At 42.0% G+C, this 19,525-nt stretch overlaps 1 protein-coding gene across 1 annotated transcript in view; it reads left to right on the top strand.

Annotated features, from left to right (window-relative positions):
• Positions 1-19,525, top strand: part of ITGA9 (integrin subunit alpha 9) — a 230,381-nt gene that overhangs the window by 44,243 nt on the left and 166,613 nt on the right. The window contains exons 14-15 of the mRNA XM_055707897.1: positions 1,079-1,233; positions 8,142-8,302. Of these exons, the coding sequence (XP_055563872.1) occupies positions 1,079-1,233; positions 8,142-8,302 (316 nt within the window). The remainder of the gene's footprint in view (positions 1-1,078; positions 1,234-8,141; positions 8,303-19,525) is intronic.

Genomic DNA, 19,525 nt, shown 5'->3' on the forward strand with positions numbered 1-19,525 from the left:
TAAAGTGGCTTGTGGAGTGAGAGTCCTGAAGTGGTTTACTTGCGTGGTCTGGCTTTGCATGGCTGCCGGGACTACGTTAGAAGTGAATCTGCTGGTTGCTGCACATTTTTTTTTAATACTGGAGTTGGTTTTGGAAGAACATGTTCATGTTGAACATGTGCAGAATTGAAACCATGAAGAATAACACTCGGTGAATTTTTGAGCTGAAGTCCTGTGCTGGGGATGGCTCAGGAGAGCCTGGGTTTCTGGGCTGGTTTTCTGCACCAAGCTGGTGGGGCTTCCATGTTGTATGACAGAGGAGACCCACCTGGGCTCTGATGGCTCTTGGCTTGCTCTGTGATTCTGGCCAAGATGGTCTTCAGCTGGGAATAATTGTAGCAATGACCTGGTGGTGGAATTGCAAGGGTAGAAAGCTTTTGTTCACAGTGCACCAGGTGAACAGAGTTCAGCAGCAGGAAAACAGTATTCAATCCTTACCACTTGCCAGGAGGGAATCAGCCAAATGTTCCCTCCTCCAGAAAACATGAATTTGGTGGGTTTTGTCGCCCTTGTACTGCCAGAAAAATTGTATATGGATCCATCTCCTACCCGTGTGCTCCCTCATTGACTTTCAGGCCACCAATTTGACTGTAGACCATTCTCTGAAAACCTAAGGTCTCCACTTGTCTCCACTTACCTGTTCCTGGTCATCTAGACTGCTTAGCAAGCAGTCTCACTTGCATGAGCATGTTGTCCTTGGTTGCCATTGTGCTACTTTTGTAATCCTCTTCAGTCATCCCGAAGGCTTTATGCAACTTTTGCTGGAGAGTATTATCACTATTATCATCTGTTAAGTTTCCCCAGATGCCTGCCTGCAGTCTGTATCTGAGCACTGAACTTCAAGCTGACATTTTGGTTTTTATTCAGACACTAGTAGTACTTGCCAGCTAGGTCAAGTGCTAATTTATCTTACATTTGAAATGCACTCTCTTATTTTTCATGTCTGCTTGAAATCATGTGGTTTACGGAATTTATTTTCCTTTGGTTGAGAACTTCCCTCTGAATGATCACTCAATTCCACTTCTCTGTTGATCTCCAGATCCAGGCCTGTCATTACCATGGACATCTCCATTTTCCTGCCTGTATCCATCAATATCACAGCTCCTCAGTGCCATGATGGCTTGCAGCCAGTGAACTGCCTCAATGTCACAGCATGCTTTCGCTTCAGTGGCAAGCGTGTTCCTGGAGAAATAGGTAAGGTGTCTGCACCATCCCTGGGCATGCTAGCAGGTTGACCTGGAGTTGAGGGCTCCCTTTGGAGTCAGTTACAGAGCTTTTATGTAAAATAAGTTGTTTTGAGGTGAGCTGGGCTATACAATTCCAGAAAGTTGGAGGCTCCCTGAGAAATTTCTTAGGCATGCTTTTACCTTCTGGTGAAGCTGATTTAATACTAGGGCAGTTTCTTCCTCAGGGAAAGGAGGGAAATGTGTCCTTGGGCTTACTGTGAGGATAGAGAACACAGAAGCAATTGGTGTGTTATAAGTTCAATATTCCCTGTTTACCTCTTGATAATGCATTTTTGTATTCATACCCTCTCTCAATGCTATCAGAAAGCAGCTGTGATTTGCTCCAGATTAACAGGTTTTGAAACTCTACAAGGAGCTCTTGAAACAGAGCTCTATAAATCTGAATACCTACCAGACACGAGCGAATCCTTTTCTGTACATCAGTTTACTTGTCTGGAAAATTATTATAAACAGCCCAGTATTTTACTGATGTCAAAATATCTTCCAGGTTAGTCTCTGTAAAACACATGGAGTTTCTTGGATGAATGGAATTGTGTAAAGGCTTGCACAATTACACACCTTAGGTCTTGGCTGCGTTGAAATAACACTGAAGTCTTTTACATCCCAGTGTTTAGAAGTCTTAGGGTATTGCCTGAAGCGGTGTGGGATAGATACAGTGTTTCTAAATATTGTAAAGTCTGGGTTTATTTAATTCAGCCACGGTATTTTACTTTCACCATGCTTTAGGAATGGCAGAGGACTTGTAGTGTGCTGCTTAAGGAAGATACCTCAGTCTAACTGTGCTGCATTTTTTCAGTGGATCTGATGAGGAGCTCAGGGAAGCAGTGCCTCTTCCTGCTTTGTGCCCCAGCCTTTCTGAGCCGCTAATTGAAAGAGTAAGAGTTGCATCTCTGCATCCCCTTAGGCAGAGCCTGCTGCAGTATTTGGATTTTAAATGAGTCTGAGAAGGTGGCAGCTTCTTGTTACTTCTCCTGCCATTCACATGGAGTGAGAACTACAAACTGTTTATTGAAGTTGCTCTCTGCAGTTTGTCACTTTGTCACCTGAACAGCTCAAAAGAGTGGAGTTACTAAATTTAAGGTTCCTCTGGATTTTAACATATTGGTGCAATTGAGACTTCAGTTGCTTTTTGCACTTTTTCCTTGCCTGTAAATGATGACTCTCAGCAGACAAATACGTGCTTTGATAGAGTAGTTTTTGTACTGCCTGGTACTCTGTCCGTTAAGAAAACACTTATCTCTGAGTGCTCCAGGGGTGTTAATTCCTTTCTGAAAATTACCTAATAGATTTTCTGAATAACTAGGTTTTCTTATGTTCCTGGGAGTACTGCTTAAAATGCGTCCTTTGCTTTAATTTCATGTCTCTGGAGCTGTGGCTAAGAGGTGAGCTGCCTTTTTTTCCCCCAGTCTAAATATCTGTTCCCCTTGTTTGCAAAAGACCTATCTTCCTGTTCATCATGTCTTGTAAGAGCCAATTGAATTCCCCTGTGTTGTGATACAAACTGTACTCCCAATGATTTATTGTGGTGAAAGCACATGTGCATCTTCTTTGGCAAGTAACATCTATGTCATTACAAGGAATTTTTTGACTATTAAGTGAATGATTATAAAACTTCCAACCATTGTCCTTTTATACAATGCTTCTAGCAAAATGATTTGTCTTGAAAAAACTGCAGCCAGAACTATCTGACTGTATAAAACTCCTTGGGGATATGATTTGGATAAAATACCTCAAATAAGCTTTCAGTTTGTAGTCTAACAATCAGGTCAGGCCATTTTAATTATGTTGCAGTTGAAGAGTGTCAATTAACAAAGGGTGGAACAATTCATGGAAATACTGCAGTGGTTCCTCTCCTGTGTGGTTAAATGTGGGGAGAAAAAAAAAAAGAATATCCCTGTAAATGCATAATTGTCCAGTTCGGATTCTGAAAGGCCGTAACACCTCTGAAAGGAGATATTAAAATGCTGTGTCAAAGGTTTGTGGCTAAAAGTGCTGGGGATCATCTCATCTCTGGATGTCTGGGGGCAATCTGCTAAGTCAGGTAGGGAGAACACAGTGCTCACTGGAAACACTGCTCCCCTAAGGCTTGTCAGTATGGACACTCAAGGCTGCTGCTTACTGGTGAAAAGCTGGGTGTTGCTCTTGCTTTTGGGCAGCTGAAGTTGGTAACCTACTACATAATGTTTAGAAAGCCAAGCGGAACGTACAGGCAGCATTCTTCTGTGCAAATGTTTATCTTCAATGCTTATTTGAATGTGTGGTTATTTTGTTAACTGGCATGTGAAGGGAAGTTGTCTTAATCTAGCACTGCTGCACACTTCCATATAAGCATATATACCTCCCCTACTGTCCTTTTCTTTTCTTTTCCTTCCGCTCCCCGCCCCCCTGCCCCCCCCCCCCCCCCTCAATTCTAGTGGTAGTTGCAATACTGCTGGTCATGTAACAGCTATTTGAGGATCTGTGTTCATAGATACTGTTTGATACTGCCAAAGACAGTGTAATTCCCATCCCTTTTGTGGATACTCTTTGCAGACTATGGTCTTCAGAAGTATGAATTTATTGCTGAAGGGTTTTCATCTGAACAAAGAGCCATGCCCAAGTGAAGCATGCACTCTGCACTGTGTGCCAGGCATTGTCTGACCCTTCACTCTGCCTCAGCGCTTGCTGGAAAGCTGAGCATCTAGTCATAAACCCACCAACAGAGACAGCCTCTGGTACGTCTTGGATGTGTGAGAAATATGGTATTTTAAGTTTTCACCCTTTCATCTCAGAATCTTACTCAAGCTGTTCCTCCCTCACTTGAGGGGCCATTGCTTTGTCTCCTCTGAGGTCTCTGTATCTGCAGGGAGGGCAGGGATGAGGGAAAGGCCTTTCGTAGCCTGGATGAGCAAGCTTCAGCCTGTTCAGACCCTGCACTCCTGGGTGACTAGGACAAGAAAACAGAGGCTGCTGGCATCTCTGCATCAGGTGCTGCTTCTGCATTCATCCCTGCAGGAGAATGGAAGTAAACTTGCACTCACTGTCTGGATAATTTCCCCTACAATAATAATAACAATAATAATGGTGCCAGGATGAGAAATAGGTGAATTTTAGTGGCTATGAAATGAAGGGGTTGGGGCATTTGGCTAGAGTTAGATGCACTAGATACTGCTTCAGAGTTTCTCCTGTGCTCTTCACTTGAGATGTGCATCACTTGTGTGTTGATCTGTGTCTAGGGTAGTCCTCATGTCCCAAATACTGTTGCCTGGAAGACTGGTGTGAGATTTAGTGTGGGCTGGCAGGTTGTTTGATATTTTCACTGTGGTTGAATATGTTTCTAGGACTGGAGAAACATGTTGGATCCAAAACTTGACCAAAGTGGACACTCCTCTTCTTATGTGTAGGCTGCTGTAGTCTGGTGCAGGAGTATTATTTCTGTCTGTCTCTAGTGTTTCTAGTCTGCTTGGATGCAGGCCTGTGTCAGGGCTGCTGCCCTCTGAACGGCTCAGAAGCAGGGATGCTGTAGGGAGCTGTTGTTCAGTGTATAGAACAGCAAGGATGGTTCCCTACTTAGTAGGGACGACACTATAAGGGAGTATTTGAAACAAGGTTTGAAGCAAGGGGAAAAGCAAAGCTTTTTGGAAGAGGGTGGGGAGAATGTCCTATGTTTTCATTTGCTAGGGCAATTTTTTTTAATACTTTAATTACCTAATGATTTTCTCAGCAAGCAAAGTTCGTGAATCATTTTCTCATCATTACTGGTAGAGACCACAAAGAAACACATTCCTCTTCCAATGGCTTTTTCTTATTATTCAGTAAGTTCTTCATCTTCTCCTTGTGGTGCCTCCCCTCCCGCCTGCGAATCAGCACTGTAGCTAGTAGTTTAACTAGCACTTATGGATGTACTTATTCCTGCTGGGCATTTTGCTGTCTGCTTTTTGTGTGCTGTAGCATCATCTGAGTGGGTGATGAAGAGATGTGCCGGGTGGCTCAGGGTGTGTAACCCCTCCATTAGCACAGCCAGCTGTGATCCCTGTTTTAGCTCACTGAAATCGCTGCCCTGTTTCAATCCCTCCTCACTTCTGTCTACTTCAGAGCTGCCTTTAGTAGGGGCATGACTTGCGTCATGTGTATGTGTGTGACACTTAGGGTGAAAATCCATTCTAAAATGCCTGCTGCCATTTACTTGGTGCATCTGTTACTGCTGGAGTAACTTGCTTGGTCTGCTGGCTGATGGTCCTTTTACAGGTATGACCAAAAATTTCTCAGAGATAGCTGTTATGGAAGCTTTTAGGCATTTAACTTTAGTGATGGAAGAGGAATAATTAGAAGAATCAAGCTATTCATCTGAGCTCATCAAATCCATGCCAGAGTTTTGTTTTGACCACGTGAAATTGGGTGGTCAGATCCCCAGAAACATTTCTAACCAGATATGCTTAAAGCTGCTAGACAAATATTTGAAGGCATTACCTGGAAGAGTTAATTTGCTAGTGAAAACTTGCTTCTCAGTCTCCTACTGGAGTGCACAGGAGGAACTGACACCAGCAGTAGTGCTAAGTTTGGACAGTTATCTCCCCACCCTGGTTGCTTTTTGGAAGCAATGAAGCTGGGGAGGGGAAAAAAAAAACCCCAACACCTCCTTACTCATGATATTTCAGTTTTTCCACTGATGTGACATCATTGGATATAACATAGAAACAAGTTGTCAAAATAAAGGGGAGGCAGGGGGAGGATGGGAACTATGCTGCTTGATTGAAAACATCCACTGCTGTTTCGGAGAAATGGTAGCTGGGATCGCTTTTCTTGGAGGCCTAGGCCTCGGGTTGGGATGTGTCTCTGCGCCTGCAGCGAGGAATTGTTCAGTGTCAGTCCTATGTTGTGCTTCCTTCAGAGAGCCTCCGAACCTGGCCAGGCAACCCTGCAAGCTTTCCAAAGCTCTCCAGACCTGCCTTCCTTTGGTGCTCCTCCTTTGAAGAGGGCTGTGTCTCCCTACGGGACTCTTTGCCTCTGCCTACGCAGGGCCTGGTTTTGCTAACGGGTTTGCTTGTCTTTATTCTTGGGACACGGGTGCAGATCTTGGCATGCGTGTGTGCATGTGAGGTCTTGAAAGCAGAAGGGAAACAATTGGGGATGGGTGTGGGGTGTGCACACTTTAAAAAACTAAAAAAAAGTTAAGAAAGAGACTGCTGGGATTTTAAACAGGCTGAACCCTGTGTTTCCTGTTTAGGCGGTGCTCTTCAGTGGGACTGAGCACACACTACTTCAGTGAGAGTTTTTGGTGCTGAGCTTGTCAGAGTTTGAAACACTTTCAAGGCGTTATTCTTTTAAGCAAATTATTCTGCCAAAAGCAAGGGAAAAAAAGAGTTCAGGTGGAGCCCTGTGGTGGTAGTGAGGCTGATTCCTCAGCTGTGGCTTTTGTTACTACCTAGGGTATGTCTCTGGTTGCTTTGTGTGAACTTGTGAGTAAGCTTTTCATCAGAATATGACGCACAGCAAATGGAAGTGAGGTCAGTTTAAATTACGTGAATTATGAATGTTCACCAAGATTTTTGCACCAAGTTTTATGATACCGTTAAATAAATGCTTCAACGTAGTGAAATTTTAGTGGAGAAATGATTGAAGGTGATAGCATTGACAGCACTGTTAATTTAGAGAGATTAGGATTTTCATCGATTTAAAACAGTCCACCACCACAAAACCAAATAAAAACACAACAAAATCCAGCAAAGATCCCTTGCTGAAATTTGGTATTGGAGACCCTGATTGAGGAATATGTTACATTTACATTGATTGTTTATAAAATTCTGGCTTCAAAAAGTTTGCCTTTATGGGGAGTATATTATCTGGCATCAGTGTTTAGAGCCTGTAAATAAAAGCCAAAGCAATAATTTGGCAAGCACCTTACAATATGTAAGGAATCAACACAGGAGCTGGTGCTGACTGGTATTTATCAACTAATTAAGCCATTTATATTGAGCCAGTCTTATGGTATTCCCATTATTGCCCTGATAACAGCTGAAATCAATGCAGGCTGTGGTCTGTGATGGGTGAAAGGACCTCAATGCCAGCATTTTCCCTCTCTGTAGAATGCAGCAGAACAAGCATTGATGCTTCTATTGTAGTTTCATTGCTCCTGTTGTATTTACCAAAAGGAAAGTTGTAGTCAGCTTGGATTACTCAGTTGCTGTACGACTATTTCAGGTAACAAATAAGTTTTCTTTTGGGCACAAGATACATGCAGTCACAAACCAACCGATTGTATTAAGCTTCTTATCCTGTAGAACAGCAGGAAACAGGATTTACAGAGATACAGCTCGTTAGTTTGTGGGAATGTCTTCTATGAACTGCTAGGGGTGTGTAACATCGAAGAGGGGGATACCGAGTACAAGGCAGCTACCTCTAGTTAAGATCTAAATGCTAAGATGACTGCAAATCAACAGAAGTAATCATCAGGAAGTGTCACATCCTGGCTGACATTTGCATGGTTTGTGCTTTTCTAGAAGGAAAACGAAGCTTGAGGCTGCAGCTGCTGCTTGTGTTGTGGTTTTGCTTTTTCTGTTAGCAATGTAGTTTAAGCATCTTTTGTTTCTTAAGTGTGTGTGTCTAGCTGTATTTTTATGCATTATTTCCTATGGGAAAGGATGGGCTGGGGAATGGTTGGGGAAAGTAGCAACACAAAACCTGGGAGTTCGTTAGTAATTGGATTTGGGTTTGTACAGCCACAGGAAACTTAAGTGATTGATTGAGGGCTTGCAAGGGTTGACCTTTCTTCAAGCACATATGCCCTGGGGGCAACAGGATCCATTGATACGTGGTTAGAAAATAACTATTGTTCGCTGACATCCTTTGTTTTCTTCTTCTTCCTTTTTAAAACAGGTTTGAATTATAACTTGACAGCTGATGTGGCAAAGAAGGAAAAGAGCCAGCAACCCAGAGTTTATTTTGTGACTTCTGGAGAGACAGTGGGGCAGATTACAGAGAAGTTACAACTGTCATACATGCAGGAAAAGTGTGAACATTACCTAGCATATGTCAAGGTCAGTTCATTCCTGTCCTTCCTTATGTTGGCCTCTCTGCATTTCCACTCTTTTATCTATTTATTTATTCAACCAATTATAGTGGTGCTGCTTGACTTCGGACATTCTTTGTTTCCTTGACAGTTAGATGAAGTTTTTTGGGTGGAAGCTCAGAACTTTTTGCTTGATGTAATTTGCCTGTCTGAGGACCACTGGGTCTTCAAGACCTGGTGCCAGGAATATATATTTTATTTACTTTTGATCAGGTGCATTTGCAGGGGAGTTCGTTCTTCTTCTGGCTTGGTTTGTTGCTACACTTATTATATTCAAAATAAGGAGGCAAATTTTTGTTTTGGCAGGAACAGTAGGTTTAATGCTTAATTTTGTGTAAGGTCTGACTGCACGAGGGGCTGGAGATGCAGTCTGCATGGGAGTGACAGGATAGCATGGAGTCTGTCCTGAAGCAGCTGGGCTCTTGGGTTTGAGGAGCACCCTGGGTTACATCTGGGCTTGAAAACAGCAGTGGCATAGCTTAATTTCACATGTGTCTATGGGATAGAGAGAATGCTTTCCAGACATGCTGGCGCATGGAAAGGGTCTGTTCTTCCTGTGACAAACTCTTTGTCCAGGGTCTGCTAGGACTGTAGTATCTTTGCTTGGCAGCAGTTGTTGAGGAAATTTCACCCAGGTACCATTGTGCTTGCAAAGTAAGCACAACAGTTTCCTTTTCAGCTAAGATATGTACAGAATAGATTTAAAAATTATTTAAACCACCTGTCTTACAAGCACTAATCTGTATCCCCAGACTAGTGGGAAGTATGGCTGTGTGGCGAGTTGATTATTGTCCTTACTGAAGGACATAGTCTCATAGATGAATGTGGCTGGAATTCAACGGCTATCACTTGGCACTGTCTTGTTTTGAGAATCCAGCAGGTCCAGACATCCCAAAATGTATAAACTTTTCCAGGAAGCTTCTTTGTACCTAAAAACTGTGAGAGCAGGAGATACAATTAATCCTTTGTCTTTATCAATGTTTTGTGCATGGCTGTTGAGAGAAAATAAAATAAATACAGGGACCACCAAGGAGGAAATACTGTCCTGTTAGGTTGTGTGGATCTCTGGGAAGCCACTAAGTATCTTTCATTGTTTTTTGTTTCTAGAAGAACCTTTGCTTTCTGCTGTGGAAAAGCTCATTAAACAAAATGTAGACCCATGAGATTACCATTATTTAGAAAATATGGCTGTGAGTTTACTAATTCTGGTCTTTCTCAAGTGAGCACACTGGTTAGGCTTTAATGTATTGAGTTTGGATGAAAAGGAGCCATATGCATTTCTATCTTAACCTAATAATAATTTCTTTCCCACTAGCCATGTTATAGGTTTTGGGTACTACACAGAATTCATTAAAGAACTATATATGCCCAGGAAACTACTTAATTTATTGTAGCATTTCTAGCTGATGTTGGGAGTGTGAAGGTAGTAACTGTAATTTCCTGGGAAATTTTATTTTTGTAAGCAAGAGAAATTTTTGTTTAAAAACACCAACAGCTTAAAGCAAACCAGCTGCTTAACAAACAAAGCTTCTGGCTTTCTATATGATACAAGCAGCTATTTTTCACAGTTGGAAGAATAGCAGGAAGTGTCATTTGTTTGCGTAAGGGAGATCGCAAAGTAGTGAAGAAAGATAATCCCTGTGCTTTTGTGAGAAAGGTGATACGATCCATGAGTCTACCTAACATTAGAAACATCAAAGAGACCTCTGCAGATTCTGGAGGAGTGGAAATGGGGTCATGATCTTTCACTGCTATCCTCAGGTAACAGCTAGTAAAACAAAAACAAAACCCCTGAAAAACAAAAAACCTCCCCAACCTCCAACCGGAAATCTCCTTGATCACATAGTTTTGTGTTGCAATGGGTGATAAAAGATGTGGCCTTAAAATATATTAAGTATTTCACTTAAGCGTTCCTTTTATTTACTGTATGCCTGTTTCGTTCACCACCATGGCAAATTGTTTGCATTGCATCCTAATCTATTCACTTTATTGTTCATTTGAAACCCTGGTGACAAATAGGTTTATACGGTAACATGTGGATGTCAGTTCTGGACTGCCTGTGGTCAAGGATAGAGAAGCTGTTTGGACTTGTGCATGACCTCGTGCTAGCCTGACAAACCCTACTGGGTAAACAAGGTGTCCAGTCCACATGGCAACCAGCAGAGCTCCGTAGGTGACAGTAGTTAAATGAAAGCCTGTGCCAGGCCTTGCTTGGGTGATGTTGTCTTACCAACATGTAGTTCTGGCATGCTGGGAGGCATAAACCTGAAGGACTGAGAAAAGTTGTGAAAAAACTAGACCTATACAACCTTGCTGTAATTTCTTTTGACACATTTGATCTCAAGAGACCCCAGTGAAATGGAGACCTAAAAGAGTTGCAGTCTGCAAATAAACTGACAGGGACACTCATTACATTGTTTTGTGTTGATAAGTGTCAGTGTTTTGAGCATGACTCCTTACCTATTTGTGATTCCCTCTCAGGACAGGAGCTACTGTTCTTACTGCTGCTACTAAATTTGAGTATCAATGCCTGGCTTTCCTTATAACTGCGACTGAGATAAGTGGATTCCAGGAGGTTTGTAGGATATGTGTAGCTCAGAACTTGATCTTGTACAAGGCAGGCTACCAAATTACAGCTCGAGTTGCTAAAATTATGGTTGTTCATGAGGAAAACATGTTTTTCTGGTTGAGAACAGGGAATGAAATGGAAATGCTTGGGGACTTCAGAGTGCTTTCAGTTTGGTTTTGTAGCGAGCATGGGGAGGTAAAGGAGAGATGCAGTTTCCTGCCTTTACCGCCCCCCCCCCCCCCCCTTCATTGGCACCTGTTTGATGATTTCTCGTTAAGAAACTTTAATTCTTTAGTATACATAGACAGTAATTCCAATAAGTGCCTCAGGTGTCATCTACAAAAGCTCCATCTGTTTTAAATTAAACAACCTTTGGAGGTTTGACTGGTATGTTCAGTAGAAAATGGACAGCTGGTGCAAGTGGCTGTTAATCGAGAAGCTGGGGAGCGTGGCTGGTTTTCTCCTGTCAGCACATAGCTGATCCCTGCGGTCTCTCAGGAGGTGCTTTGCTGCTGGACAGTTCCTCCTCTGCTGTCTGGGGATGATGGTGCTGCCGCTACAGATCTTCTCTCCTTCAACAGTGATAAAACTATGAGCAGCAGATAAAACATGTTATATGGTAGCTTTCTTCAGTTTTGCTGGAGGAAAATGAGGTGGAGGTTTAGATGACTAGCATTTTTTGTTGGATGTTTGGGTTTTTTCTGAAGGGATTCGTTTTTTGGTAGAGGGAATGGCAAACATAAACGCCAGTAAATGGAATGTGGTACTAAAAGAAGAAGCAGAGGTTGCAGAAGTGGGTAGAAGCAGAAAAGATAAAGAAAATAAAGGGTTTGGAGGCTTTACAAGTGTCTCCTTACTCTTAATAACTCGGCCTGCAGCTGAAATAGAGTTTTCTCTTGGGAACTGCACTCGTTTGATGGTGCTCAGAATTGAGATGTGTGTTTTATTACGTGGTGCGATCAGGGCCTGGACTCTGAGGAAACATTGTTTCCCCTTTCCAATAACTGCCCTGGTTATTTCCTGCTTACGTGGGCTTCCCTAATATTTAGTATAGATTTATCTGTGGATAGAATGAGACAATTTGATGCAGATGGCAAAGCACATTGTGCCTGTAGATTTATGTGGGGCGAAATCTCATCTTCCTTGATATATCACAAAGATGTAATGGTGATGATGGTGAACGCCCTTCATAAGATTCCTGCATTTGTTGAAGAAGTATGGTCTGGTTTCTTACGCCACCGTGGGCCAGCCAGCTGGGCTGCCTGTTGCTACCAGTCACCGCTGTCTATGTGCGGAGTGTAATAGCTTCAAACACCATCAGCAGTCCTGGCACACGATTAAACCAGACACAGCATTTATATTTTCCAGAGATCTTTATCGTGATGACTGTCTGGTTGTTTTAAGCAGTCTCATGTTGCTCATTGTATTAACTCTTAATGGACCCGGCTGTAGTTCAAGGAGATAACAGGGCTGAGAAGCAACAGAGGAGCAGTGATACCAAGGGCTTTTCATAGCGGCGTGTAGGTGAGGAGCTCGTACTGTGTTTGTACAGGCAGGTTTGGAATAAAATGTTGCCTTTTCAACAGAAATTGCACAGCCGTGTTTTGTTTGCTACTGAATTCTGTAGCCAAAAATTCACATTTTTATAAGTATGTTTCTGGCTTTTGTCTGCCATGCATCACTGTTACCTCAGGTCTCTAAAGATACCTTGGGCTGCTGATCTCTTACAACTTCATCTCTAGTCCTTGCCAGTTTTAGTCACTGTCTGTGGCTGTGATTGTTTCTCCTTCTGTAGCTGTTTGATCTCATCACAGGGGGACACATATATTAAAGTATTTTAATTCATAGTAATCTGGCTTTTTTCTAGAATCTGGGTAGCAAAGTATTCAGTCTCACAGTCAGGTGTGATATAGAGATGGTACCACCTTCACCATTTGCAAGAAATCACTTTATTCTGAAAGTTGTTTGCCTGTGAATTAGCATCTCTGTGTGGCTGGTGGTGTTACAGGATAAGAGACATACATACATATGAGACACATAGCCAGGGACACTTGAGCTTATTTTGAAGGTTGGTAGGTTTTTTGGTTGTTTTGTGTTTTGGTTTTTGGGGTTTTGTTTGTTTTGATATTTTTTTAATGGAATGGGCTTCTCCCATACTGTCAATGCTGATCTTTTTAGAGAGCTGGGGGGCGGGTTTAGCAGAGCTTGATCACTTACATCTAGCGAGGCCTTTCCTGGGGCACTGATGCTGTGAGGGGATGAGTCATGTGTTGGATGTGGATGGTAACCACTGCTTTGTGGAGAAAGAAGTGAAAACCAGACCCTTGGCAAGTGCAGCTCCCCTCAGCAGTGACCCAACTGTCTTGCACACCTCTCCCTTTAAGAGAAGAAGAGAGGAGCAGGTCAGGGGATGACACTTGAAGCTGACGACTGCTTTCACAGCAGCAACAAGTATGAAAACTTAGTCATGATTATTTAGGATTTCACAGAGTCTGGACCACTAGGCAGGCGAAGGGAGCACTGACCTGTTCCAGCCTGCAGCAGGAAGTTTATCGTCGCTGCAAGACAAAAGCTGCTGTGTAGTTTTGCCAGGAATGGTGACTGCAGTGACATTCAGTGCTAAGACCAAGAGCAGAGTTGATATCATTGGGTTTGTTACTTTTTGTTGGTTTATGTAACTTTCTTTTTGCCCTTTTGCCAAGCTGACTGGAGAAACTGTTAGGCTGAGTCAGATGCAGTCACAGCATATGTTCAGCTTTAAAGGGCTGTGGAATAGGTGGGAAGATCATGAAGCACAGGCATTTATTTACTGAGGCATGTTTTCCAGAACAATTCTGTTCCAAGACTGCAAAGTGTGCTCTCATAATCTATTAGCACAGCCTGCATCCCCTCCAGCAGAGCGAAATAAATATAGTATTTTCTGTTGCCTTACTTTGCAAAGTAATCAACCCTCTCCGTTCAGATACATTCTGGCCAGCACTGTGTAGACCTGATGTCTCACCTTGAAAAATAAACCAGGGAGAAGAGAAGCTGCACTTTTTCCCTGAGTAGCTCATATGGGCAAGGGAAGAACCATTGTTACCTGCATAAGTCTGGGTTCCTTTTCATTGCCTCTAAAATACAGGGATGTAGACATGCCAGAAAGAGTATTAGGAGTTGGTGGGAAGACTGACATCTTTGAGCTAGGCATTAACTGTATTAAGATTTAAATACTGTTAATGACCGTGGAGTTGTCTTTGGCTTTTCCAAAGGTTTTTGCAAGGTTCACTGAAACCAAGTAAGATTGTCTTTCAAGGGTGAGCTTATACTCAAGTTCAAAATTGTGCTGCGCTCAAAATTGTTCTGTGCAATGTGGCCAAAAGGAAGCTGCCAAATATGCCTGGCACTAGTATCCTTTCAGAGGGGACCCATGCTGCAAGTAGTTAAGTGCTGTAAAATCTCTTAGGGCTGGCAGCACAGATACATGGGAAAGCGAATCGTTGCAGATACTGTGTTGGGGCTTTTTGTTGGGCAGTGTAGTTAGTAGGGCTGTTTGATAGCCCAAAGGGTCTTGTGTTCTGAGGCCAGTGGGAGGTTTTCAGTTGTGAGATGAAGGCAGAGGTTTTGCCCAGATGCCCTCCTCTGCCCATCTTCCCAGGTTTTTAATGAAATCACTTTTTTTTTTTTTTTCTCCTCACACTGGTAGGTGACATAACTGGGTGGCAAATATCTCCTCCTTTCTGGTTGGAGAGTATCTTTGAGTGTTTTCTGCTCTGTATGAAGCTTGTCCATTATAAAAAACCAAACAAACAGCCAACACCCATCCCCTTTCAAGTTTAGTGAGGTAACTAATTTTACTTTAGTTCACTGTTGCTCATTGACTTTTGCCAGCATGTATGAAAAAGACCAGGTATGTTGTTTATGCCCCAGACAGAAACTTAGTTGCTGTGGTGGAGCTGCTCTCAGACAAAGTGCCTGGTTAATCACATTCATGAATCCAAGTAGAGATTTTATGGTCCCCAAATGAAATAAATTTAATCTTGAATGAGGGTCAGTCAGCAGACTTACAGCACAGGATCTGCTAAAATTCTGCTTTGCCTGCCTTGTATTTCTTTTTACTTGTGTTTTTTAAACTGTAGTGTTCCATGTTAAACCCTAATGGGATCCAAATCTTTAATCTTGAGCAAGCCCTTTGATAACTTGACCCTTTGATATATTCTGTAATGGGAAAGAAATATGATTTATTTTTCAAGGACAGTCTCAAAAATACATTTTTCTTAAGTTTTAACAGAGTTGAGAATTATTTCTATTACATGTACAAATCTAAATGAAGTTTGACGCTTCACCGCTGCTCTTAGACATACAGTAGCAGGCATATGCCTGGCTTTACTGTCTGCCACTGATGTGTTTCTGTGTGATACTGTAGTTCCTCAAAAAGATTCATTTGCAGATTAAACCTTCTGGAGACTCAGGAGGGGCAGATTTAGGTCTGGATGGAGCATGGCTCTTTTAGGGAGGAGGATACCAGAGCCTACAGTTTGGAGAGGCCATCCATGGGGCTGTTGTTTGAGAGGAGTCATCACGTTTGCCAGTGATGGCACTTTTAGGAAGTGAATGACCAAACAGAGATAAAAGAGGTGCTGCACTCTGTGCTAGGAAAAGTAATTTCAAAAGGCAGGTAATGGTGGACAGGAATATTTTTGCTTTCTCTGGCACTCCTGGTTAACCAAAGAGCTTTTTTTCTCAGGTGGAAAGAAACAGCGAAGAAGGCAACACTACCATTTTAGGCACTTTCTAAGCTTGTTTTTTTGTACAGTCACAAAAACTAAACACATGATGGCAAATTGTCCTGTAGAAGTTTATTAGTACTTCTTTGGGACAATTTTACACCTAGGGGGAATACGCTTAATGCTAGAGTATTGCTGCAGAAAATTACAATAGGGAACAGCTTGTTTGTCTTAGTGGTTTTCCTGTTTATAACACGTGGAGGAATATCAGTCTGTGCGGTAATCTCGGTCACACACATGTACACAATCAGCTTATCCTGTCCAAACTGGGAAGTGCCTAAAATTATCACCCTTTCATTTTTCTGTCCTTAGGAAGGAATGAGCAGGGCACTTCATTCAGGAATCATTGGAGGCAACTTCCAACAGAAAACTCCTCTCTAGGCTAAAAAGAAAACAATTAATTTTGCTGGCTGTGGCTTCTGGGTATGTTCCAAACTAGAACCTCCTCATAGTCAGAACAGACTCAAGTCTCCTGGAAGACTCTTAACAGATGCTGTATTTGGTTTGGGTGGCAACACATAATGCTAATCCAGTGCCTTAATTCATACCAAAAGTGCCTGACAATATGTTTGAAGAAATGTGGGAGTAATAGGTTGCAGGCATAGAACTCCTTTGGCAGAAAATGCTTTTTCTCCTTTTCTCCCCTACTGCATAACTTCAGTTGTGGAATTGAATTAATCTTGAACTCCTGAGGTCCAGAAACAATTGAGGAAAGGTGCATACCCTGTGCCATTACCTTCACCCCCATATGCCCACCTTTATTTCTGTACAATGGGGTAGTTACAGATGGTATGGTTGTGCTGGTGATCAAAAGTTACATCCCTGCTCATAGGCTTCCACTTTGTTGCATAACTTTAATTATTGATTCTCCATGTAGAGCTCCGTGACCTCTCCTGGAGTCCCAGTTATTTTAGGGAATGTTTAATATTCTGTCCCTGGAACCTGCATGTTGTTCTGTGCTAGCTGTGCTCCTCTGGAGATTTGAAATAGGTAGTTATCCAGACGTTCAAATTGTTTTCCACTTGCCCACCATGTCTTTGACCTGATGGCATATGCTTAAACTTGTTTCCTTATTTTATATACCAGATGTTCTCATGGATTGGATGCATTAGGCAAACTAGCTTGTGCTGCTTTGCTTTGGTGTGTCATGATTTTACAATGGCCTTTTCTTCCATCAAATGTTTGTGGTCACAGTGCTGGCTTTCAGGGGTCATTTTTGCTTTGAAAATAGGATCAGTTTTGAAAATAAGCATACCTCTGAAAGCTATCCTCAAAGCAGTGAAGCGGTCACATTTTAGAAATACGTGCAATCTAGTTTTGAAGGGTTTGTTTCTTATGTTGGCATCCTTTGGTTGGCTTGTGATGTAATGTGCCATTTGTTTTCATGTAGTGTTAAAATTTGTATTGTTGCATGTGAATTACACAACTTTAAAAGAAAAATTTTCAGAAGGGGATACTGTAAAGGCTGCATAGAACATAATTAATTGATTGATTCCCAAGCAAAAAGTAACTGTGACTGCACCAGAGAGGTTTCTCTGATCAAGTTCCACCAAGAAGGTAATGTAGCAACTTGAGTGTTTCACAGAAAATTTCACCAGAGGATCTTCTAGTCTGCCTTTATTGTCAAGTTATTGACCACTTTCCCCGCCAAAGTTGCACCTACTGGTGTTCATGAGTTCTGATACGTATCACAAGCAGTTTCTTGTAAATAAAGTCCTTGAAATAATTTGTGAATGTTTATCTTCTCCGTGAAAACCTGAAAAATATTTAATAATGAACAGCTTTTGCATGCTTTTTATGCAAGTTGGTTTATTTTATTGTCATTTCATTGTCATCTTATTGTTCTAGCTATTTTTAATCTCCATTTATGCATAGGTTTTAAAGCACTGAATTACTCTGTGATGTGTGAATGTGCCTGATAGCATAAGGGTAGGACTGGGAGATAGCCTGACTTTAATAACAAATAATAATGAAAAGGAAGAGAATCATGCAATAGTTTACATTGCCTTTTTTTGTCCTGTGAGAAGACCCAGGTCTGGTGTTAAAATTCTAGACTGAAATGTGAAGAGTTAGCTGTAAATCTAAGGGAATTTAATGTGAGAGTAAAGTAAATTTACTACTTCCTCCTTTTGGCACACACACTGCATCACTTAAGACTTCCTTAGAAGACAAAATAAGTTAAAAATACAACTGGTTAAACTTGTCATGACTTAGTAATTTTCATCCTATTAGCAGACACACAGCTTCTCATTTGGCAAGACTGACTAAAGGGAACTAGCATTAATGTAACTTTGGTGAGAAGAGTGTAAAAATAGAAACAACTAAGACTGTAAGTTAAAAAGAGGGTGTATGTCTTACATAAATTCATACCTTTTTTCACATATTTTTTACTTGCTAGGATATAGAAAGCACCAAGTGAAATGTACTGTTAGCCATGAAAAAGTAGTTTTGGTGATGTCCAAGTGTATAGGGACAGGTCTGATGGAAAGGCTTTTAAAATCCCTTCGTTGTAAGAGACTAAGCTCTATCACTCTGCATGCAAATTTGTCTGGCATGCTCCTATTCTGGGAGCTAGAAAAGATATGAAAACTGAAAAGCCAGAAATTTCATTGTGCTCCAAGGAGTGAAAAAAAACAAAACAAAGGTGTTGAAATACACGTGAAGTTTTTACCCTCTTGCATCTCCACTTTTCCCAGGAGACAGGCAGTGGATGATGGATGCTTTGAGAACCTCAGCTTTCCAGTCAGTTATCTGTAAGATAGGCTGGATGTTTTTGGGAAGTGTTGAGGTTTTCAGTCCTTAAATAATAGTTAAAAAATACAACATGGCAAGCGTTCCTGCAAGTGCAGAAACAGCAACAGTTTTGAAGCAGCACAATGAGTAAACTTTTTTTTTTTCCTTTGGTCGTCAGGCTCTGCTCTGTCCTTCAGGTACAAAGTATTTGAGACCAGAGTGAAAAATCATAAAACGGAACAGTTTTTGTTGGTGTTTTCTCGTAAGGATTTTCTTTTTTTCAGAGAGAACAGGTGGCTTCATGCAACTGTTATAGCTATAAACTGCTCCTTTAAAATCATTGAGCAGATCACTGAGTGGTTCTGAATCACTCTTCTGGTAATGTGCCACACAAGGGCTACCATTGCTTCATGCCCTCATAAAATATAAAAGCCTGACAAATTCACATGGTAACCAACCCGATTTTGTATGAAAAATATTACCCCTGTGAAACTGAGTGAGTCCAGTTCCTATTTGTGGTGCATGACCCTCCAGCCCAGAAGCAGCTTGCCCAGGGAAGGCTGCTGGTCTGCCCCCATTCAGTGAGCTCTGCAGTTCATGGTGAAGGGGAGGCTTGAGCCCTCCAGCTGTAACTGGCAACCCATGAGCTCCCTGTGAGTTGGATATGTCAGTGGGGCCCTCACACGTGAGCATTCAACCCATACCCTGCTCAGTTGCAGGAAGGGAGCTGGAGGAAGCAGTTTCCATTTCCTTGTGTTGCCCATGCAATCAGTTCCATGAAAGCTGCCCCGTCCACTCTTGAATTGCAGTGGCAAAAATCATGAGCTGGCTTTGAGAGTCTGAGCCCTGGAGCACAGCCAGGTTTGGGAAGCCGGTCCAGAGTTGGTGTCAAGACAACACAAGCACTGCAACACTGGCAATAGAAATAAATGTCAAAAACTACCCCAGGCTTGTAAGGGGTGGGGATCTCTCCTGGAGACCAGAGCAGACCGTACTGTCATTAAGACAGCATTTGCAAAGCCTTTCCTGAACTCAGTAAATATTTCTAGTGTGAGGGAATGAGTGAGTATTTAAGCTGATTGGGACGGTGCTTCCATGTCTGGTATTTCCATTCCTACTAAAT

This window comes from Falco cherrug, chromosome 4, assembly GCF_023634085.1.
Source record: "Falco cherrug isolate bFalChe1 chromosome 4, bFalChe1.pri, whole genome shotgun sequence".
Classification (NCBI taxonomy): Eukaryota; Metazoa; Chordata; class Aves; order Falconiformes; family Falconidae; genus Falco; species Falco cherrug.